Source organism: Ruditapes philippinarum, unplaced genomic scaffold (genome assembly GCF_026571515.1).
Source record: "Ruditapes philippinarum isolate M1 unplaced genomic scaffold, ASM2657151v2 ctg9344_1_1_1_1, whole genome shotgun sequence".
Taxonomy (NCBI): domain Eukaryota; kingdom Metazoa; phylum Mollusca; class Bivalvia; order Venerida; family Veneridae; genus Ruditapes; species Ruditapes philippinarum.
In genome coordinates this window covers 6337-28950 of record NW_026857852.1, presented here as the reverse complement: position 1 = coordinate 28950, position 22614 = coordinate 6337, and the positions used below count along the sequence as shown (strand labels likewise).

At 30.3% G+C, this 22614-nt stretch overlaps 2 protein-coding genes and 1 long non-coding RNA gene across 3 annotated transcripts; 2 read left to right on the top strand and 1 right to left on the bottom strand.

The window, feature by feature from the left end:
- Window positions 1–983: 983 nt before the first annotated feature.
- On the bottom strand, window positions 984–5151 carry LOC132751250 (mediator of RNA polymerase II transcription subunit 20-like). The gene is made up of 4 exons (XM_060741407.1): window positions 5035–5151; window positions 4623–4765; window positions 3612–3889; window positions 984–1531 (listed from the first exon to the last, which is right to left on the bottom strand). The coding sequence occupies exons 1-4, from the start codon at window positions 5046–5048 to the stop codon at window positions 1319–1321; spliced, it is 648 nt and encodes a 215-aa protein (XP_060597390.1). The 5' UTR covers window positions 5049–5151; the 3' UTR covers window positions 984–1318.
- Window positions 5152–10135: 4984 nt separating this feature from the next.
- On the top strand, window positions 10136–21979 carry LOC132751249 (small nuclear ribonucleoprotein F). Its single transcript, XM_060741406.1, has 4 exons — window positions 10136–10247; window positions 18528–18653; window positions 20354–20418; window positions 21831–21979. The coding sequence occupies exons 1-4, from the start codon at window positions 10242–10244 to the stop codon at window positions 21895–21897; spliced, it is 264 nt and encodes an 87-aa protein (XP_060597389.1). The 5' UTR covers window positions 10136–10241; the 3' UTR covers window positions 21898–21979.
- Window positions 13323–15934, top strand: LOC132751252 (uncharacterized). Its single transcript, XR_009628660.1, has 3 exons — window positions 13323–13785; window positions 14129–14298; window positions 14647–15934. It is a non-coding gene; the product is annotated as an uncharacterized LOC132751252 (long non-coding RNA).
- Window positions 21980–22614: the final 635 nt, after the last annotated feature.

Sequence of the window (22614 nt, the reverse complement as noted above, 5' to 3'; positions counted from 1 at the left end):
ACTTTTAAGTACTTTTAGGTAATTGAGAATGGAAACCTGATATGTAGTCAAATGATTATATCAATCACTAAACATTGTAATCAGATTCAATCAAAATAATTTAATACTTTAGTAATCCATTGCCGATTTTGTTTGTATACAACAAATACATTTACAAAATTACTCTGGTAATAGGAGGAATATCAATTTTGAAATATGTTTGATTAAAGATCCCTCGGTAGTCTGCGTTTAGTACTCTAGGGTAAAGATAAACGTTTATAATAAACACTCATTGTTCAAAGCAAACGAAGTCAATTCTACATAACAACAATATTATTATTAGAAAAGAACCATTCTGCGAACAATGGCCTTGTCATAGTTCTTTTATTCTTTTTAAATTTGCATATAAACAATGTCTTATTAACAGCTCCCTAACAACACGCCTGCTAGTCATAATCACAATTGGTTGTTAAGCAGTAACATGTAGATTTCTACAGAGTAATTCTATTACACCCCTTAATTAACAGGTTTCACTGCGCAAAAATACATCTATGCATGGTTGCAACAAATGGGTCCAAAACTTCAAACTTGGCCAAACATTTTATACAATGTATTTCATTTATATTGGAACAGCCTGTAACCTGTTTAAACCACTCTCAAGTTCGTAATCTAACCAGGACTGGTGTCATGTGAGGAAATAAGATTATGACCCCAAACAGGTATGTGACTTAAAAAGATCTCTGCGTTGAAAGGCAACACAATCATCAACGGGTAATCCGTTCCCTCGATAGTTTGAGTCAACATGCCACAGTAGTCAAGCCTGCATATAAAGAGCAGACCAGGTGAATAGAACTGGTCTCTGTAGGAGATGGTGTCTGGGTTCAAACCCACAATTTCTGGGTTGAGAGACCAGTACCTTAACTACCAGTCCACAGTGGGGTGTTTCCCTTTTGAAAGTTAATATCAGTTTTGAGGTAAGGCTCATATAAAAAAAGTTGAAAATTCATTCCATCATTTTACTGATTTTCTTCAAGCATAATTCATATACAACAATCAAATTTGACGAAATTTTCCCGTTTGAGAATAATTCACAAGTTGTGAATAAAACAAGATTGCTGTTGCTCAGTTAAAGCTGAAATTGAAATCTTTATTCATACAGTACAACATTAAAAGTGTAATCTTGTCCTTCCATTCACGATTATGATCTTATAAACTGTATGTAACAATTTGACCAATTACAATGTGACATGTAAGTGACAGGCTGCCATGTGATTTGCTACAATGTGACGTGTGATGTGTTAAAATGTAAAATCATGTTACAAAGTGTAGATAATAGTTATCATCTTATTTGTTGGTTCACATTTGTCTGTTTACGAAAGTTATTAAAGTGTTCCAGATACTGGTTAATTGTATCTCCTGCTGTATAGAATGTGTCCATCTTGTTTTTTACTAACACTGGAAGTGTCTCCGCCACATTGCCTAGAAAACTCTGCATCAATTCTCGCATTAGATTCCAGCATTCATTCGGCACACTACAGGGACAGTATTCAACCTGAATTGAATAGAAAACAGAGAACATTTTATTTTTATAATCTAAATCATTAATTACTACAATATCACAAAAGTAATGCATAGTGATCATGATAACTTAAAATTTCATTAACGAGTAAAATCAAATCAAATTCTTCAACTTATATTAATTAGATAATGATATATTGTTTCTTTCAAATCTATGCTTTTGACATGATAAACATTTTTGTGTAATAGTGACATTGTAAGATTTTGTAAGATCTTAAATTTGTGGATTCACCTACTCATGAAAATCACTAAAATTCATGCTCCACGAATAAAAAAGATATTGCAGTAATGTTCAAAATTTTATATACCAGATTAAATCAAACCTGATAATACTGCACTTTTTACTAAAACTAAGTAAAAAAAGATCCAAACAAATTTACATTATTGACTTAACAACATGATTATGTCATTCATACTTTTCCAAAAGTAACACTCACTATGTTTTTCCCTCCTGATAAAAAGACTTATTATTAATATCAACAAGAGCTGACTTAATAGAGACAGAATGCTCGACTAATTAAAAAGGAAGGTAAAACTATGAAAACAAGTAATTATCCAAGTATTGCAAGCTAATTGGTTAACCCTACAAAAAGTATATCAGCAACATTCTGAAGGGCCATGGTAATTCATTTAAGCCATTGTGGAAGACATGAATGCCTAGTATGGAAATTACAATTATACTACAGATAATCAAAGATCAAATTTTCTCATGACGAATATTACCTAATGTTTCAACTTTTCTATATTTTAAGTAAATTTGTTTGAAAAGTTTCAACTTCTTTAATAGTGATCTTAGGAAACAGTTTTTAAGGACAGACTGGCAGACAGACACACAATGGGCGAATCTATCAACATCCCTGGTTGTAAACAGAATAGATCTATAACACTTCAACACTTTTTAAAAAAATCTTAAAGAGGAGATAACTCTTGAAATAGAGATGTTAGACTGCTCAACATTGTCATACATGATGTGACTGATAACAAAGAACCATTATTTTAAGTCTGAATAAAGTAGATACCATTTATAGTAACAAAGAAGAAAATTGAAAGAATAACTTTCAAATATATACCATTTATACCATAGTAATAAAGAAGAAAATATATAGAACAATTTTAACATAAATTCCAAGTTGGAAAAGAAAATAATCATGGAAACCAATGCTTGACTTATAAATCTAATCACATATGATGTAGGTGTTGATAATGAACATATATTTGAACTTTTAAGTAAATCCATAAAGAAATAAGAAAGTTATAGAATAATAATTATTAAGGAAAATTCAAAGTATAAAGGGAATATAATTCTGGAAATATGGGCGCTAGATTTATAACCTTGTCATATTTTTAAGATGTGAGAGTTTGAAGAAATAAAAAAGTTTGAGTAAAAAAATAATAATTTCTAGATAAAAATCAAAGGGGACATAATTCTGGAAATAGTCAAGCTAGAGTACTGAATCTACTCATACATGATTTGAGATAATAAGGAACATTTAGTACTTGAAACTTGAAGTAGATACCGAAAGAAAGAAGTTATAGAAAACATTAAAGCTGCATGCCTCCAGATGAGCCAAAATATTTCAAGAAAATAAAACTTGAGAAAAAAGTATTGATGTTTTATGAAAAGTAAAAAGACTAAAGATAAAAGTAATAATTTCCATGTTATTTGCATTGATGGCCAATTTTTCAGTAATTTTCACCATATTTCTACTGTGTTACTAACGCAGTAAGGGTTAATTTTGCATATTTTGACCTCTTTTTTGTTATTGGCATTGGTTGTAAGTGCCGTTTGAAATGTGCATATTATTTTTTCTGTCAGCTTGCCAATGTGGTCACAGATGCAGGGTTGAGTAGGACAGCTCTCACTATACTTTGTATAGTCGAGCTAAAAATACCTATGATTAACTTAAGTGGTGTCCAAAAACTATTTCTGTAACCTGGCTGTTATTGCAACCCCCTCCTTCCCCCGGCAACCATGACACAAAATTTAACTATTTTTTACTTTTAAAAAAATCCCATTTGGCACCTTGGCTTACTCAACAAATCTAAATACTAACCTCTACAAGAATTCCTTTGAAATTTGATGCCATAGAAACAGATCCAATTTTAATAATAAAGTCACTTAATTCATATCTTGGTCCTTTGGATTCCATCTTAAATCCTTTCCTATGTTGATATAATGGTTCTTTTCCAGCTTTCACCTGGGTAAGTTTGGCTATGAGGACTTCAAATAAGACGTCTGCTATCAGTGTTGTTCCTGTATCCAGCACAGAGAAACACGACGCTGGCTGTTCACTGTTGTGCAGAACATGAATCAAACGTTGTTGTGTACTCCCTATAAAGAAATAACAAGTTATTTGAAATATACAACACATCAAAATGTTTTTGCTCCCTAATATTATAAAATAGTTACATAAAAGTAAATTTTGATAATGGCATTTGAAAATTGTGAATTAACAATAAAGGTTTGGAGTTTTAACAGTGTTAACAATAACGATTAAAGTTATGGCAAACTCATGAATATTGTAATGGTAATAACTGTAAAGTCGGTGAACGTGCGTAAGCATGAAACTTAGACTATAAAATGCAATTACTTTACTTTAATTACTTTATTGGACAAAGTGCACTGCTGAAAAATGCTAAAACTTGCACCAATTCAGCTCAACTTGTTTTTCCATAAAGTGCACAGTTACAGTTATAAAACTTCCATAGGTTGTATCCTATTTTTTGAAAAGTTTCTTTGTTTTCTTGATTATCTTCCTTCCTAACTGATTTAATTGCTGACAATATTGAAACAAAGTGCAAAAGGCAATTAACATAATCAATTGGAAACATTAGACAGGGTGCTCCACAATGCTCAGGTCTTGCCAAAAAGAAATGCAGCATAACTCATTAAAAAGGTAAAGGGACTTGTGCCTATCATATTAGATAATTACATGTGTAAAAATTTATCCTTCTTAAAAATCTATTTAAAAAGTCTCATTATTTCCTTACAAGACAAATCCTTCAAATACAATAAATGAAACATTTCTTGCGTTTTTACACTTGCAATATATAAAATATGTTACCTGGAAGATTCACTGAATTATAAGTTTCACAATCAACATTGAAACTACCAGTTTTAACTGCCCCAAGTAATTCAATATCCTTCTGCAATGAATCTACAACTTGCTGTCCACTTTTTCCTTCAGGAATAGGATAGGCATAAACACTGAAAAATAAGTGAAAAAAAGTTTTATTTCTATGAAAATTACTATGTTTGTGTAATAGATGACCAATTTGACCTTAAGTCTTTGGATAAAGATCTGCTGTCCTATTAAAATCATTAGGTGTGTCTGACCCATCCGAAATTATAAACTATCCGGCGTTACATCAATTACATTTAAATATGTCCGGTCAATTGTGTATAATTACAGTTCAACCAAAACAAAGATATAAATCGATAAAAAAGAAAAAAGATGTTATAAGATATATACTTACCATACGACCCCCATTTCATTCAAACGTTAAATATTGACAAAAATTAAATTTGCGGTCTTCTTTAATTGGTATTCTACACAAAGTGCTAACTAACTACCAGAAAGATTTTATTTATGATTCCTTCATTATACACTGTTCATGTCAAAGTCTAACATTACCTAAAATATAAGAAATACATGCGAAATCGACTATCTTTTATAAATTTATGCATGGAAATAGATAAATTAAAACAGTGTATACCTCTTCTTATGATATAATTATGATGTTAGACAGACATTTCACTATTTATTGGGACAGAAACATACATGTACAAATGATGTTTGGATATATGACTCCATATATTTATTTTAAATTTTAATTCATAAATACATATACATCTCTCTTTTTTATATATGTAATTCATTTACATTTTTAAATATATATTTGAAAATAATATGCTCTCAGACTGCATAGTTATATAAAGTCTAGCTATCAATAGGAAAAAAAATGAATATGAACAACCGAAACAGCAAAATTGAACATGTGAAAGCTATACCATCCATGACCCCCCCCCCCCCCCCCGGCACCGGCTTAAGCAGAATTCAAAATTTGACATGAAATGATAAAAATTTAAATTTTGAAATATCTGCATATGTGTTAAATTCATACGGCGTTTACCATGAAACCGTGAGTATGACACGTTCGGTACCATTTTATAAAAAGTGGCGTATGGTTCCTAACTAATCTAAAGAGTAACAGAGGTTATGGAGTCTACATATCACAGGCATGCTTTCAAAAGACAAATAAAAAAAGAAAGCGATTTATCTTAAAGGAGAAACCGTAAAACGTTATTCTAATTTGGACCTAACACTGGTTTCATCTGCTGATTTTGAACATTTTTGTAAGAGGTTTTGACGTTTTCAAATTAAATCTCAGTGAGTAGTTTGTTTTAGCTGTAATGCTATATATGTGATTGGACAATGGTCAGGGATTTGGTATTATATTCCATTTTTTCAAGACTATAGATAATTCTTTTTTGAGGTTTTGAACATCTTGTATGGATTATAAATTGTAAAGTAAATTATTGCAGTGTCTGCAATAGTCTAGCTTTGCCATTGTCACTGATAGGGAGCTCATTGATATGTAAGGGGAAAAAATGCAAAGTTTAAGGATCTCCATCCTTTGGTATAGTGACACTGGCCATTCTTGGCTGCTTTTGTGAGGTAGGGAGTTATTGGCTGTATTTGAATATTTTAATGGCTTTTAGTGGGAGTCGATAAACCCAAATTACCTATTAAATAAAATAGACCAGAACTTATTATTACTTGCTTGAAATATGATCGTGTCTAAGTAAACCAATATGTGTTTCCTATTTCTTTCTTTAAAGAGGTGAAAAGTTAACATAAAAAGCAATATAAATAAAATTCTAAATCTAATATGCTTTAATAATAATATATAACATCATTTACAAAATAAATTGAAATCTCAAATGTAAAAATGCTTTAACTTTGAATATAGACAACGGAAAAGCCCAAAACACATTTTTATCTTGAAATAAAAATGAATTGTTTCCTTCAATTATACATCTGGAAAAATACTGACAAGAAGAATCACCAAAGAATCTTTGTCTCTATATGTTTTTAAAAGAAATATGAAATTCATATTTACTTGATATACAGTTTAAATAAATCTGATGAATGCACGTGTCAGCTGTTTAATTTTTTGTTGTTTATTTTTTATAGGCGTGTATAAATTTTAGGATTTCTTTATCTTGTTTAATTGAAAGCTATATTGTAAATAAGACATGAAATATGTTACCTTTACAAAATATATAAAGTGTTATTATCATTATTATCATTATAGAATAGTTATAAGACATTGTTATCAAAATTAACATATTTTTTAATTGATTTGTTATCGGTATAGATGGATACCGAAAATAAGCTATTTTCGCGAAAATAAGATCGCGCTACGAAAATAAGATTTATTTTTGAAATAGTGCATTTATCTGTTTAAATAATTATGTAAGTTATATATTTATGCATTCTTTGGATGATTTTACAGCAAATTGAAATTTCAGAACCAAAAAAATATCTAAAAAAGTGCAGTTTGAGCCGAAAATACATACGCACGAATATAGCTCAAATCGCCGTGTGAGCGAAAATAAGATCGGGTCTACGAAAATAAGATTTAATGTTAATATAATGCATTAAAAATGCATTTTTGTTGTTATTAAATGATTTGTATGAACGAAATTATATAGAATGAAATGTTTTGTAATGAAATATTAAACGTTTGTTCGGTAAATATGGTAAATATCCCAAATAGTATAGAAAGAAGGTATGCGAAAATTACCCAAATGGCGACTGCGAAAATAAGATCATACCTTATAAAATTGTATTAATTGCAAAAGTAAATCTTCTCTTATAAAACATGAAAAGGTAGTGGAGTGAAAAAGCATCAAAATAAAAGCAAGAATTCACCAGTGCGAAAAAAAACCCAGAAACAACTACTACAAGAATAAGATCTACTGTATATAGAATATGTACGAAAATAAAATCTATAGTGTACTCTACGAAAATAAGATCTGTAAGACTAGTTTGAAAATAATGTACATTAGAAAATAAGGTTATACGAAAATAAGACCTCTTAGTAAATAATACCTGTATGAAAATAATATATGTATGAAAATACTTATACTTGCACGAAAATAAGATCCAATTGAAAATCATGATGATCTATACGAAAATAAGATCTGTAAACAATAAAACCTGTATGAATTGATATTTGTTAGAAAACAAGATCTAATTGAAAATATGATTTTTGCCAAAAAAAGATATATATACGAAAATGAGCTATGTTTAAAAAAAATACCTGCATAAAAATACTATATGTACGAAAATTAGATCCTATTGAAAATGTGATCTATACGAAAATAAGATCTGTAAAAAAATACTGTATGAATTGATATATCTGCACGGAAATAAGATCTCTGCAAACATAAAATCTGTATGAAAATAATTTTTTTCAAGTAAGATTTTTACAAATATTTTGTATAAGGTCTGTGAATATGAAATACGAAAATAATACAAATGTATTTGTATGAACATAATATCTGTCTCAGAATGATACGAAAAAAAGATCAAAATATGTAAACAATAAGATGTCCAGCTATATGAAAATAAAATATCAATATGGAAATGATTTATACCAAAATAAAAGATAATTTAAAATACGTGTTATATAAAAATAATATCTACATTTAGTAAAAGATCATATATATAACTTTATTGCTTTAGTGCTTTAATTTGATAATGCACGGACAAGACCTTTCTATTTGAGAGAAGGAAAAAAATATACAACGTATGACACGTGCACATGGCTTTCGGCAGCAATCAATGCGCTAATACGATGATTGGATTATTGGATTTTCGCACTTATCGTAATTGACACACACTTATTAAAGCCCATCATTAAAGGTGTTTATTGGCAATTTATCACAGCCACCAATCATACCAAAAATATAGATATCTTATTTTTTACAGATTTTGTTATCATACAGATATATTTTTACACATATCTTATTTTCGTTAAAGATTTTATTTTATAAAGACAGTCATTTTCATATAGAGTCGTTTTTCATATCATTCTGATCCAGATATTATTATCATATAAATATTATTTTCGTATAAATCTTATTCCTATACAGACATTATTTTCGTACAGATGTTATTTTCGTATAAATCTTATTCGAAAACAGATATTATGTTCATACAGATCTTATTTTCGTATTGATCTCATATTCGTGGTATTATTTTCTTACAGATCTTTTTTTCCCGTATAGATCACATTTTCTATAGGATCTTATTTTCGTACATATATAGTATTTTCATACAGGTAATATATTTTTTACATATCTTATTTTCATATGTATCTTATTTTTGTAAGGATATTATTTTCATTTCACAGATCTTACATTTGTAAAATCTTAGTCGAATACAGACATATTTTTCATACAGATCTTATTTTCGTATAGATTTATTTTCAATAGGATCTTATTTTCGTACATATATAGTATTTCCATACAGGTTTTATTTTCAAATAAATATCAATTCATACAGGTTTTAATTGGTTTTACAGACCTTATTTACTAACAGATCTTATTTTCGTAACCTTATTTTCGTATAAATAACATTATTTTCATACAGCTTTTATTTTCATACAGATCTTATTTTCGTAGAGTACTGTTTAGATTTTATTTTCGTACGGTACATATTCTTATATAGATTTAGATCTTATTTTCGTTGTCGTCTTTTCAGGTTATTTTTTGCACTTGTTCTTTCTGTTATTTTGATACTTTTTCACCACAAACATTTATTATCTTATAAGAGAACATTTAATTCTTAAAATTTATTTGCAAAATCATTAAAAATAAAGTTATTACTACATGTATTTTTAATATAAGTTATGAACCATGTAAATCTTATATAGCCTATATTTTCGTAGACGCAATTTTGGTTATATGTTCATGCGCTCTTTCTATAATACATTTGGAATATTTATCCACGGATTTATATTACATATATTTGCCGCACAGACGTCTAATATTTCATTACAAAACATTTCAATCTTTATTATTTCATTCACACAAATCATTTGATAACATCAAAAATACGTTTTAATACATTATATCAAAAATAAATCTTATTTTCGTAGACCCGATCTTATTTTCGCTTTACACGGCAATTTGAACTATTTTCGTGAGAGTATTTTCGGCTCAAACTTCACTTATTAAAATATTTTTTTTTGTTCTGAAATTTTAATTTGCTGTAAAATCATTCAATGAATGCATAAGTATATTACTTACATAATTATTCAAACAGATAAATGCACTATTTCAAAAATAAATCTTATTTTCGTAGCCGCTATCTTATTTTCGCGAAAATAGCTTATTTTCGGTATCCATCTATACCCATTTGTTATCATTAAAAAAGCGAATCGATACAAACACGTTAAAATTTGTCTGTCCACGAGCGTTTTCATTTTCAATCGCATTGTAGATAGTTCTAAATAATGTATCATATTTTGAAAGATTTCTTCGGATTCACAAGATTTGTCTTAGTAGTATTTGCTTATGCTTTTCGGTTGTTTAGTTTACGCATGCGCAAAGATTAAAACGCACACCGCGCGATCAACAAAGAAAATAAAGTGAAAAAACACTCGATAATATGGCGGTTTGTATAGATTATTACATATGAAAGCTTTAAAATTAGTATATCAAAACTAACATTCATGTTCACCTTGTTTTAAAAAATTAGTTTTCATGTATTGACAAATGTTATACGTTTTCGCGAACCGGTAAACGACCATCAATTTTTAATTTGCTTTGTTGCACAGTTTCTCTTAATATTATCAGTTTACGCGCACATACTATTGTTTCATGCTCCAGTCCAATCGTAGTTGACACTGTCCATCCTACTACAGTAAAAACTCGCTTTACGACCACCCCGTTTTCGAGACCAACCCGCTAATACGAACGATTTTTTAAAGACCCGAATTTTTTATTCTTTATTTTAATGGTCGCTAACCCCGATTTTGAGACCACCCCGTTATTCCGTAATGCGACCAGTAAATTCAGTCCCATTTTGTAAATTCTGTACATTTGGAAACCCATAAATACGACCGCGGGCACTTTCTCACCTTGATATTGACATGCGTGTATATTGCTGAAATCATTTTGACACGTGATGTAAACAACAGTTGTCCTAGTTTTACGACATTTAACGACATCCAGTTTACGGCAGAGGTCAAGGTTGCTTTGTATCAAACCCGGAAATGATCAATAATATTGTCGATAATTTCTTAATTTCACACCTTTAATCAGTTTAATGTCATAACTGGGGGATTAAAACAACAAAGTATTGAACAGAAAACTTTCAATAAGTTTTTTAGAGGTGTTGCTGCTATCATTATCTCTTTCGTTCCATAATTTTAAACAAATACGATTAGGTTTTTGAAGTTGTTATCGGCGATGAAAACTGTGAAAATAATTAAAGGTTAATTGTTCGGTGTGCTTTGTAGTAAAATGGTGATTTAATAGAGTAAGTCGTGTCATTCTTTTAACAAGAATGTAAAAATATGTTTGTGTTTAAAGACATTCATAATACATTTTGTACCTCTAAAGAAGTTTAAAAATTTTATAATGTTAAAAAGTAAAAGAAAATAAATGAAAATAAAAAAATAATAGTGTATGCTTTATATCTTCTCATTTGAAATAGGTTAGCCCAGAATTAAACATGTGTACAGTACATGGTATCCCTTAATATATTGCCTAGTTTTCTGTTTGGCCAAACTCATTAATGAGACCAACCCGCTATTAAGACCAGATTTGTAAAGTCCCTTCATTGGTCTCATTAGCGAGTTTTTACTGTACTTAAGTCTTCTTGGGGAAATGAGACATTTGTTTTCCAGCCTCAGGTTGGGATATTCGGCTGTGATATTAATAGACCCCGGGGTATATCTATCTTCCATTTATGTCAAACCTGTTGTGGGAACGTAGACATAACTCTAGACAAGTCACTTCAGAGACCACTATGAGATACAAGGGAATCTGGGAGCCAATCCCTAGCTCTTAATGATAACTGAATAGACCCCTTGGTTCTTTTACTTGTTCAGTGTACAGCATTGATAATTACATGCAAGGATAACCTTGATTTCTTACCAGTTCACCTCTGATTATGTGGGAAACACTGAAAGTGTTTCTGTAAAATCCTAAGGGTGCTACCCAGGATCGAACCCGCGACCTCCGAGTGACAGTCTGTGGTCTAACCAACTGAGCTATCAAGCCACCTTTATATAAGGTTCATTTCGTTTTCTTTTATATAAGGTTCATTTTGTTTTCTTTAGTTATTGAAAATATATACAAAGTTTTTTCCTCAAATATACAGAGGAAATACTTAATTAAATAAACATTATTCACATTCTGGAGACTTCCATCTGAACCATGGAAAAAATAAGCTGACATTTCTATGAATTATGCTATTTTCACTGGAAAATAATCACCCATCAGCATTTCTGAAAGAAAGTAGGCCTGGTCAAAATATCTGTTTTGGAATCCAGACGGTCCAGTTAAGTGTCAAGGTTCCATGCTTTATAAAATCTTTATGTTAAATTGTTAATTTTTTTGCAAAATGCTGATCATTCATCTTTATGCTTAAAATTTCCCGATGTGTCATTACACAATATTGTGTAAGGCAGGATATTCGATTGTAGTTGGTGTAAAAAGCTTATCAGAGCTTATGTTTACTTTACTTTAATTGTCACCTGTTAAATCAGTGATAAACAATCAGCAACTTTATTTCAATATATGTGACGCGCTCAGCGATTTTTGGCCCAATTGAGTTTTCAATCATTGTGAGAAAAACGCTTGAAAAGTCACGCGAGTTTTCATGTCTTAATTTTTAGGGTTTCCCTTCAAAACAGAGTATCTTTGAAAGTTTAAAGAATAAAATAAATTAGAAAAAAATCAAAAATACTTTTTGAACAGGCAGAACAGCCCTTCTCAGCTTCCACGATAAACATTTCCCAAAAATCTATATTTAGAATAAATACACTGTGTAAACTCAGGAGCCAGATCAGCGAGTAAACACATGTAGATTTACTACCTTTTACGTCATGTTACTGCATACTTGGAGGTTTAAATAAATTTTAAGGTAAGTGCATCTTTTATTATTTATGCTATTTTTGTTCATTATTTGTTTCTGATATGTTGAATATGAATAACCATCGTATTTTTACTTTAAACAATTAAATAAATGGGACCATGTCACTTGAACTGGTTTATATAAAAAAAACATGGCAGGCATCTAGGTCAGGTCATGACAGACACATTTTTTGGGATACATTGTTTATTGCACTCGATTTGTATTTGTCATGGTCTTTATAGAAAGTTATTGTTAACTTTTTTCTAAATTAGACATTGATTACATTACAAAATAAATTGAAGTCTAGGCTGCAATGAAAAAAAAAAAACAAAAACAAAAGTTGCCACTTCATTTTTTTCTACATCACTATGACAAAAAATGTAACTGGACTTAGGCCTATTACATATTTTGCAGTTTGTTTACAACGAATGAGTTTGATATAGATCTACATCAAATAGATTTATACTGTATAAAATATTTCTAAAAAAGGAACTATACTGTATATATGACAAGGCTACAGTACTGTAATTATTGACAAATGAATTTTTATTACAATTCAAGATCAATTAAGTGCTGCTTTTGAAATACAATAAATAGATCTAGTACTGTGATTGAAGTTGTCGTCATAGATAAATATTAAAATGCATTTATTATTATTAGCCCTTTGCCTTTGGTAGTATCTACAATAAATCATATTATATTCACATTACTCATACCACACAGCATATTCTACCAACAGGGCTTCCATTAAGTTCCAAACATTGGCAGTCAAAGACTGCAAAATGTCTGTAATTGGAAGTCACTTTGTAGGTAAAGAAGGAAAAGCATTACATTTTGGAAGCCAAAATCAAGATGTAAATGACTCCCAAACTTAAATAACAGAAGCCCTGCTACCAAAATATTTTTAAATTATGAGCCAGCACTTTTTGCTGATGAAATATTTTGTGTTGTTGTTTTAGGTCTGACAGCCAACATACATTTAAGATCTTCAACTTAGTTCATCAGAGTTTGAAGTAGATAATATGATTATCCAGCATGTTGCAGCCATATTATTCAAGGAAATGTACTGGTAAGTGTTTTGATACTTGGTTTAAAGATCAAATGATGTACTATGATTGTAATCATTGTATACATATGTAAATAATCATCATAAACTGACCATTCTCAACCCTTTTTATCAAATAATGATAATGGTAAATTTCCTGAATTGCAGTTGAAAGTAATGTAACTTATTTGCATTTTAGCATTTTATATATGATGTCAGATGAGATCTTAAAAATATTGTTTTAAAATACTCTGTACAGTAAAATGACTAAATTTTAAGTTTATATTTAGAAATAAAGCTGTATTGTTTTATGCAAATACTCTGTCAATAATGTTAAGCTCTTAAAGTATATATACATAATTTTCAGAAGACATAGACAGTTCGATCACCTATTTGCTGATGAATATACTAAACTATTGTTTGAAATGAGGCACAATGTGTGACATAGTTCGATGCCCTATTGAGCAGCAGGGTTATGGAGTTAAAAAGATCAACTGTACTGTATTGGTCAAGATAAAAAAAAAACACTTCAATTGGGTAAGCATGTATATTTATGCAATATTCCACATTCTTTTTACTTTTGAAATAAAGAGTGCTGTGTTGCCACCACAATACATGCACATAATGTAGATTCAGATTATTTTAGTCATGTTCAAGATGACTGTTACTGCCACTTGTACATGATATATAGACTGTAATATATTACACAAGAACTTACATGATGAACAAGACCTTATATGAACCCAATAGCTGTGCAACACTATACAACAATTTACTTATAGTTCATTTATGTTCAGTCAAATATCATATACACTATATTGTAGTTAAATCATCAGATACACTATATTGTTTCATTTATACTTATTCAGGTTTTTGTTATTTCAGGATGGCATGTGAGAAGTCAGTGACTTGTCTATGTCTGCAGTATACCAAAAGTGAAATACATTCTCATAGAATTTGTCTTTAGAAGTATCCCTGAAAAAGCTGAATACTGCAGTTGCAGGTGTTACTGTATTTTTACTTAATTGTGAAACAAGTTTTTGCAAGTTTTATATATGAATCACTTTTTGCTTACAAAAACTGAAGGCATTTGAGGAGACATAGTTGCTATTACCCTGTTTGGGTCAAACCCTCAACATGGTGTTGCAAGACTATAAGTCAAGTACATAAAGGAGCTGTCATTTGTGACTTCCCATGTGATTGCAAGAATCTGCTATTGTAATTGTTTTAAATTCATTGAAATTATATCATTTTAAAAATATACTAATATGTTATTCATATTATACAATTTAAAATACACTGATCAGAATATGATTACACTGTCAATATCTGTAACTGAAAATTAAGTCAAGAACAGAACTAGTGCAAGCTCTTTCTATTTTTTTTTGGTTACATTTCTGAAAGACTTTTGAAGTTATTGTGAAATGGAATATTTTTTTTATAAAATGCAATTATTTTTAATAATTCAGTTATTTTTGCCTTTTTTGTTACCATGGCAACCAAAATACACCATTTTTGCAATCAGTGCATTAAACAATATTTGTTTTGCATTGGATACAAATTTTATTGGATTCATATTTTATATGCTATCATGTTATAGATGTGCATTTTAAAGTTGACTAACTTAATTTATGATATTCTTCTTAATCATGGAAAAGTTACTGAAATTCTGAGAATTTAATTCTTATGTTTAAAGCTATTAAGGGAAAAAAGAAAAATCCTTTTTTTTTTGGAAAAGTCTTTAATATTGTTGTCTTTTAATATAATATATGCATTAATTTGGTGATGAACTAATCATGTTAAGTGCAAAATATTGCATTTGATAATTTTTTTTGTTGCCATGGCAACCGATTTTTAAAACAAGCGATAGTTTTTATATTAAGATATTACATATATTACACTAAGATGAATGATCACTTTATTTTTTTTTATTTTATTGTGTATAACTATGGAATTATTTCTAATTTGTATATACCAATAAAAGTTAAAAATGTATTTTTTGTTGTTATGGTGATGTCATACAAATTAGAATATTTCATTAAATATCAAGTATTTTTTAAAAATAATTGTTTCAAGCTATTCAGCAGATGTTGGTGTACCACAAACTAGTCATAACTCATTTTCGCCAAAATATCACATTTGGGCCAAAAATCGCTGAGCTTGTCACATATTTTTTTCACATAAATATAAACACATAAATTTATTTTTAAGAAGTGTTAAATGCTTCTCAGTTATCTGTTATTTTATTCAAATAACATCTAGCCAGAATAAAATCCTGATGTGATAATTGTTAAGAATTTGCCATGGCAGTTAAATTGCATCAATTCACAGGCAGTCAAAGGGTAAAGGTGTCAAAATTTTTGGACAATAAATCTTGTCAACATCTCTAAATTATAGTAAATAACCAGTTCGGTATATATAATACATGCCAGACATTTGCTGATATTAAATTACATTTTGCTTTTATAATTATAGTCTGCGTGTAATTAAAGTTTGTTGCAAAATCCATTGGATAAATACATGTTATTGTAAAATTACATTATATTTATATCATACATGTGACAAATGAAATGGGCCAAATCTGGATTTTCAGCTGGATTTTGAGGCTCAAAACTGGATTTTTTTATCGACTCGAATTTCAATGCGTGTTTGGCACATTTGGTTCAAAGAATCTATATCACCCTCAAAATCATTAAATGATTATACTTTTTATGATTTTTTTTGTTGATCAATATTAATTTATTTCACCAAAAAAAAAATTAAATAAATAAATAAGTGTAGTCATACAGGCTATTTCTAAAACAGTCACACTTTCACATTTCATTATTTTCAGTTTGAAGAATTATATGTCTTTTCAGTCATTCAATAATTAAACACAAGCTATTTGAAAACGTGCAACAACTATTCATGAACATAAGACTATGACAGTTAAATAACGTAACATAAGTAGAAGACTCAAAATAAATGCAAGAATCGTTCCGTTAATTAAATCCACATTTTTGCCTCGATGATTGTGTAATTCCTAAACAAAACAAAAAATTACCCATTCACTAAAAATAGGTTAATTAGACATCTGAAACAGGTTTTGAATGATCCACTTTAAATGATTCTGCTCGCCTTTTATCTTTATCAGTGCGGCACTAATCAAAGAAAATCAAAGATTGAGCCGAAATCATACATGTAAATTTACAGGGTAGTTTTGATGACGTAGCGTAGCGATAATACCTACTGCCAAATTACAAAAGAGGTCAATTGACTGACACACGACACGTGATAAGTTAAACATGTGAGAATAACTTTGGGTATTGGAACTGTTTATTACGTCACCTTGCTGTCAATTAGCGACTCAACATTTAATCCGCTATAATTTAGGATATGGACAGATAACAATCAATGCCCGGAGGCTTGGTGTACATTTTAGATACAGGTAGATACAGTAGATTTTTATGCCCCCACAATGTGGGAGCATATAGCGTTGCACTTGTCCGTCCGTCCGTCAGTCCGTCCGTACGTCCCGAAATCTTGTGAACGCAACTCCTCTTAAACCGGATGGCAGATTTTGCTTAAACTTACAGGGATGAACAACCTTAATGTGTAGATGGTAGTAAAGGAAGGAATTTTCGCTGCGACCAAATTTAACAGAATTATGGCCCTTTGTTGATTTTTTCACTAGATACTATGTAGAAATTTTGTGAACGCAACTCCTCTTAAACCGGATGGCAGATTTTGCTTAAACTTACAGGGATGAACAACCTTAAGGTGTAGATGGTAGTAAAGGAAGGAATTTTTTCTGCGACCAAATTTAACAGAATTATGGCCCTTTGTTGATTTTTTCACTATATACTATGTAGAAATTTTGTGAACGCAACTCCTCTTAAACCGGATATCAGATACTGCTTAAACTTACAGGGATGAACAACCTTAAGGTGTAGATGGCAGTAAAGGAAGGAATTTTTGCTGCGACCAAATTTAACAGAATTATGGCCCTTTGTTGATTTTTTCACTCTATACTATGTAGAAATTTTGTGAACGCAACTCCTCTTAAACCAGATGGCAGATTTTGCTTAAACTTACAGGGATGAACAACCTTAAGGTGTAGATGGTAGTAAAGGAAGGAATTTTTGCTACGACCAAATTTTACAGAATTATGGCCCTTTGTTGATTTTTTCACTATATACTATGTAGAAATTTTGTGAATGCAACTCCTCTTAAACCTGATGGCAGATTTTTCTTAAACTTCCAGGGATGAACAACCTTAATGTGTAGATGGTAGTAAAGGAAGGAATTTTTGCTGCGACCAAATTTAACAGAATTATGGCACTTTGTTGATTTTTTCATTATATACTATATAGAAATTTTTGTGAACGCAACTCCTCTTAAACCGGATGGCAGATTTTGCTTAAACTTCCAGGGATTAACAACCTTAATGTGTAGATCGTAGTAAAGGAAGGATTTTTTTTTGCTGCGACCAAATTTAACAGAATTATGGCCCTTTGTTGATTTTTAGTTTTCAACTTGTGGCACATGTAGTTCAAAAAAATATTTGACCTAGAGTCATAAGATTGACAGAACAGTGGCGTGTGGGGGCATCAGTGTCCTATGGACACATTTCTAGTTTTTATGTTGATTTTTTTTTTAAATATCGAGAATTCAAGCTGTAATATCGGGAATCGGGATCAGTGTTGAAATATCGGGATTTTTTTAAATCCCGCCGGGATGTCACATGTATGTTATATATTCATTTTTGAATTGTTTTAAATTTTCAGTCACTTCCTATGAACCCAAAGCCATTTTTGAATGGTCTTACAGGAAAACCAGTTTTAGTGAAGCTGAAGTGGGGCATGGAGTACAAAGGTTACCTGGTTTCAGTAGATGGTTATATGAACTTGCAGGTAAAAACCAAAGTTTGAAACAATAATTAATTATATGGAATTATTTATTCATAGGTAAAAGCTCAAAACATTCAAGCAACAAGAGATATGACCACCATTGTAAACTTTATTTGCAGAAATTGACATTAATGAATCCATAAATGTTGTCAATTGAAACATTTTAATTGTCTTTAGATGACATATTGACAAACCTACATTAACAAGTGCTATTCCATTTTATAACGACGGTTATGAATAAATGGTGAATCAAAATAGATGAATCTACTTACATGTTTATTGTTTGACATAAGCAGGCAGCGTTTTTGTGCCCCCATGTTAGTGGCGGTCATTTAGATTTACCCTTGTCCGTCCGTTCACTTTTGTGTGGCACGTAACTCAAAAAGTATTTGACCTAGAGTCATGAAACTTTACAAGAATGTTGATCAGCATGTGCAGTTGTGCACCTGGGTATTTTGGTCTGGATATTTTTAGTATTTTCAGAGTTATTGCCCTTGACTCAGTAAAATTTTGCAATTTTCAACTTGTGTCGCATGTAACTCAAAAGTATTTGACCTACAGTCATGAAACTTTACAGGAATGTTGATCAGCATGTGTAGTTGTGCACCTGGGTATTTTCGTGTGCATATTTTTAGTATTTTCAGAGTTATTGCCCTTGACTTAGTAAAATTTGGCAATTTTCAACATGTGTCGCACGTAACTCAAAAAGTATTTGACCTAGAGTCATGTAACTTTACAGGAATATTGATCAGCATGTGCAGTTGTGCACCAGGTATTTTCGTCTGGATTTATTTAGTATTTTTAGAGTTATTGCCCTTCACTTACAATTTTTTTGCAATTTTCAACTTGTGTCGCAAGTTTCTCAAAAAGGATTTGACAAGGTCATTAAACCTTATGGGCAGGTTGCTCAGCATATTTTAGATTTGCACCTGGGGTTTCGCTTGTGGATTTATTCAAGTATTTGTACAGTTATTTCCCTTGACTTAGTAAAAAGATTGACAGAACAGTGGGAAAATTGGGATTTTTTTATGCATTTTTTCAGCTACAAATCAGATAAAGTCATCATGAATAAAGATACCCAACAGCTTCCATTGTCTAGGTAAAACTATTGAGTGGTGATTTATACGAATATGTCGGATTTAAATGATTTCAGAGAAATCACTTGGCCTTGTGGGAATTTTGAACAGCCATTTTGGGAATTTAAACATTGGAAATTGGGAATTTTAATGTCTATTTTCTATTGGGAACAGTACCGTTTTAGGGTAGTAGTTATATAAAGGAAAAAAACACTGGCAGGTGTTCCTAAATTTTATCATTTTCATACATTTAGTGTCCAGCTTTATTTGTCATCCAATGAAAACGGTGTATTTCTTAAAAGTTATGTGTGCTAATATTCATAGAAGAAAAAAAATCGATATTATATTGAAATCCGTTCATAGTCGCCTTCTATTTTTCATAGTGTTTCATAAAACCGCGCAGTGACGTCATCAAGGGCCAAATGAAGCTTGACACTAAATATGTTGGTGTTCATCCGTAGCTGTTCTACAGAAATTAGAAACATTCTCCTGTCGCTCTTGCTCCCGTCAAAGTTTCTAATTTCTGTATAACAGCACGGATGAACACTAACATATACATGGTAAATTTTGCATTTAAATCAAGTGTACTTCATTTTCAATTCCAACATGTCACTATTTTTGTTACAGCTGGCAAACACTGAAGAGCTGATTGATGGAGCCCTTACCGGAAATTTGGGAGAAGTTTTAATCAGGTAACAACTAAAAATTATTTTTATAAAGCTTTTTCCAGGTCTTTCATGTGTGTATGTACGGTATTTTATTATAGGCTATTCTGCAATAATAGTCTGTTCAGCCAGTTTCTAAGAGGTTATCTTCTGCTTATTTTACTGTTAGATAATTACTGGTAAAGGTAATATAATATTGAACTGTACAATACAGGAATATATTTGGACAAATATCATATAAGATGAGCTGCCAGGCGATTGCAGTATGCTTTCTCATGCAGCAGCAAGTCCTCACACCAGTATCAAGCATTTAACAGGACTAGTTAGTAGTATGTTAATATGCCAATTTTATCTATATAATATTAGTGATGTTCCGATTGTCGCAAGTCGCCAATAATCAGTTCCTGTTATGTAAAGCGACAATAATCGATTCACAAAAATTTGTTCCGCGATGTCGTGGAAAATGTTTAAAGTATCAAAGGGAATTAATTCTGACGGTAATTTTCTTTTAGGAACACCTCACCGATCGCAAAAATCATCTCAGAGGCAATTTGGAGTTGAACAGGCTCAATAAGTGATGTAAACAATAGTAATATAATCATTATAATGTGATGTGAATGTTATTATTTGACATCCATTGAAAAATAAAATCTATTTCGTAAAATTATGACTATATAAGTTTAAAACTGTGTTGAAAAGTGCTAAATGAAGTTTATGTTGCTGAATATAATCAAGTGCCTTGGGATGAAATGTAACTTCCCTATTTCGTTTTAACGCGGCTTTATTCGAAAAGTTATCGATTATGTCCCATCCGACTGAACCGATGATCGATTCAGACAAATTTCATCCGATTTCCATCACTATATAATATTCAATATTTATTAGGGAAAAGCAATTTGTGATAAAATATATTCTGAGAAGAAAAGTTTTGTCCAAGATGCTTAGATTAATCTTGTAATCTTACATAGATTAATTGGGGCACTTAAAACAGACAAATATTAAAAAGTTGGTAAGATATATAACTAGAGTTGAATTGAAATTTGATAATAAGTGTGACTCTTATGTCTTTTAGTTGAAGGTGTTTTGAACAATTTTCATTTTTAGGCTGTATTGCAATTAAAAAATGATTATTCTGGAAAAATGTATTAAGCAGATGATGTAAAATCTCGCACACAAGTAATTTGTATAGAGTTACCTACATCACGTGGTACAAAACTAAAAAAAATAAATAAAAAAATTCGGTCCTATCAGAAGAAATAAATAAAGAAAATTTATAGCTCATAGCCACTTAACTGTTAAATATATAATTATGATATATTGGATTGTATCGTGTAAAACACATGGTGAAATTCTAAAGCGATGAATGAATCGTCAAAATAAATAGTGTAGAATAATCATCTGTATTTGTTTTAAGATTTTGTTTATTCTATTTTTTTCAGGTGTAATAATGTTTTGTATGTACGAGGTGTAGAGGAAGAAGATGAAGAAGGTGAAATGAAAGATTGAACAAACTGACAGTTTTAAGAATGTAAATAGTTATGAAAAAAAGGTTTATTTTAATTCTCTGAAACTGGGATCAATTTTATAATGATAATTGGATAAAAAAAAAGAATTGTGCGATAACAGTGTGTGTTTTAATATTTCAAATGCCAGGAAAAGTTGCTTGAAAAGTTGAAAACAGTGTGAAATATGCCAATATTGAGTTATTTGGAATATATTCTACCTGCTGAGTCACAGATGAAGAAATTGTTAACTGGACTTCAACAGAAAGTATGAAGTGTTAACTGTACGTTTCCCTGTACGTCAATGCTCCAGAGTGGGTTATGTACAGTATTGGAAGAAGAAGAACTACTGGCAAAAATTTCTTCGGACAAATTAGAATAGCTCTAGCTTTAAAACATTTTCTTGCAGGGGTAAAATTATAATATCAGTTTATTAAAAAATTTATTTTCTCAATGATGAGTTGATAGGGTTACCTTTTGTTTAAAAAAAAATCTGTTTATGTTAATGGTTTTGTGATTTATTCTGTCAATACAACAGTTGATCTGTGTTCAAGGCAATTTGCAATTTATATGCTATTGTATACTACAAAATATAATTTGCTAAATGTTTTTTGCAAAAAAATAAATTTCTTACATCCCATAATTCATAGCCTTTTAACATTTCAACTACTACTTTAAAAACATTACGAATTCCTTTATTATTTTGCCTTATAATAAATAA

Excerpts from the sequence above, each read along its gene's own strand:
- LOC132751250 (XM_060741407.1), bottom strand. Across the intron at positions 3,890-4,622 it reads TAATTCAGTGAATCTTCCAG|GGAGTACACAACAACGTTTG; the intron begins GTAACATATTTT and ends ATTTCTTTATAG. Across the intron at positions 1,532-3,611 it reads TCAAAGGAATTCTTGTAGAG|GTTGAATACTGTCCCTGTAG; the intron begins GTTAGTATTTAG and ends TATTCAATTCAG.
- LOC132751249 (XM_060741406.1), top strand. Across the intron at positions 18,654-20,353 it reads ATGGTTATATGAACTTGCAG|CTGGCAAACACTGAAGAGCT; the intron begins GTAAAAACCAAA and ends TTTTTGTTACAG. Across the intron at positions 20,419-21,830 it reads TTGGGAGAAGTTTTAATCAG|GTGTAATAATGTTTTGTATG; the intron begins GTAACAACTAAA and ends TATTTTTTTCAG.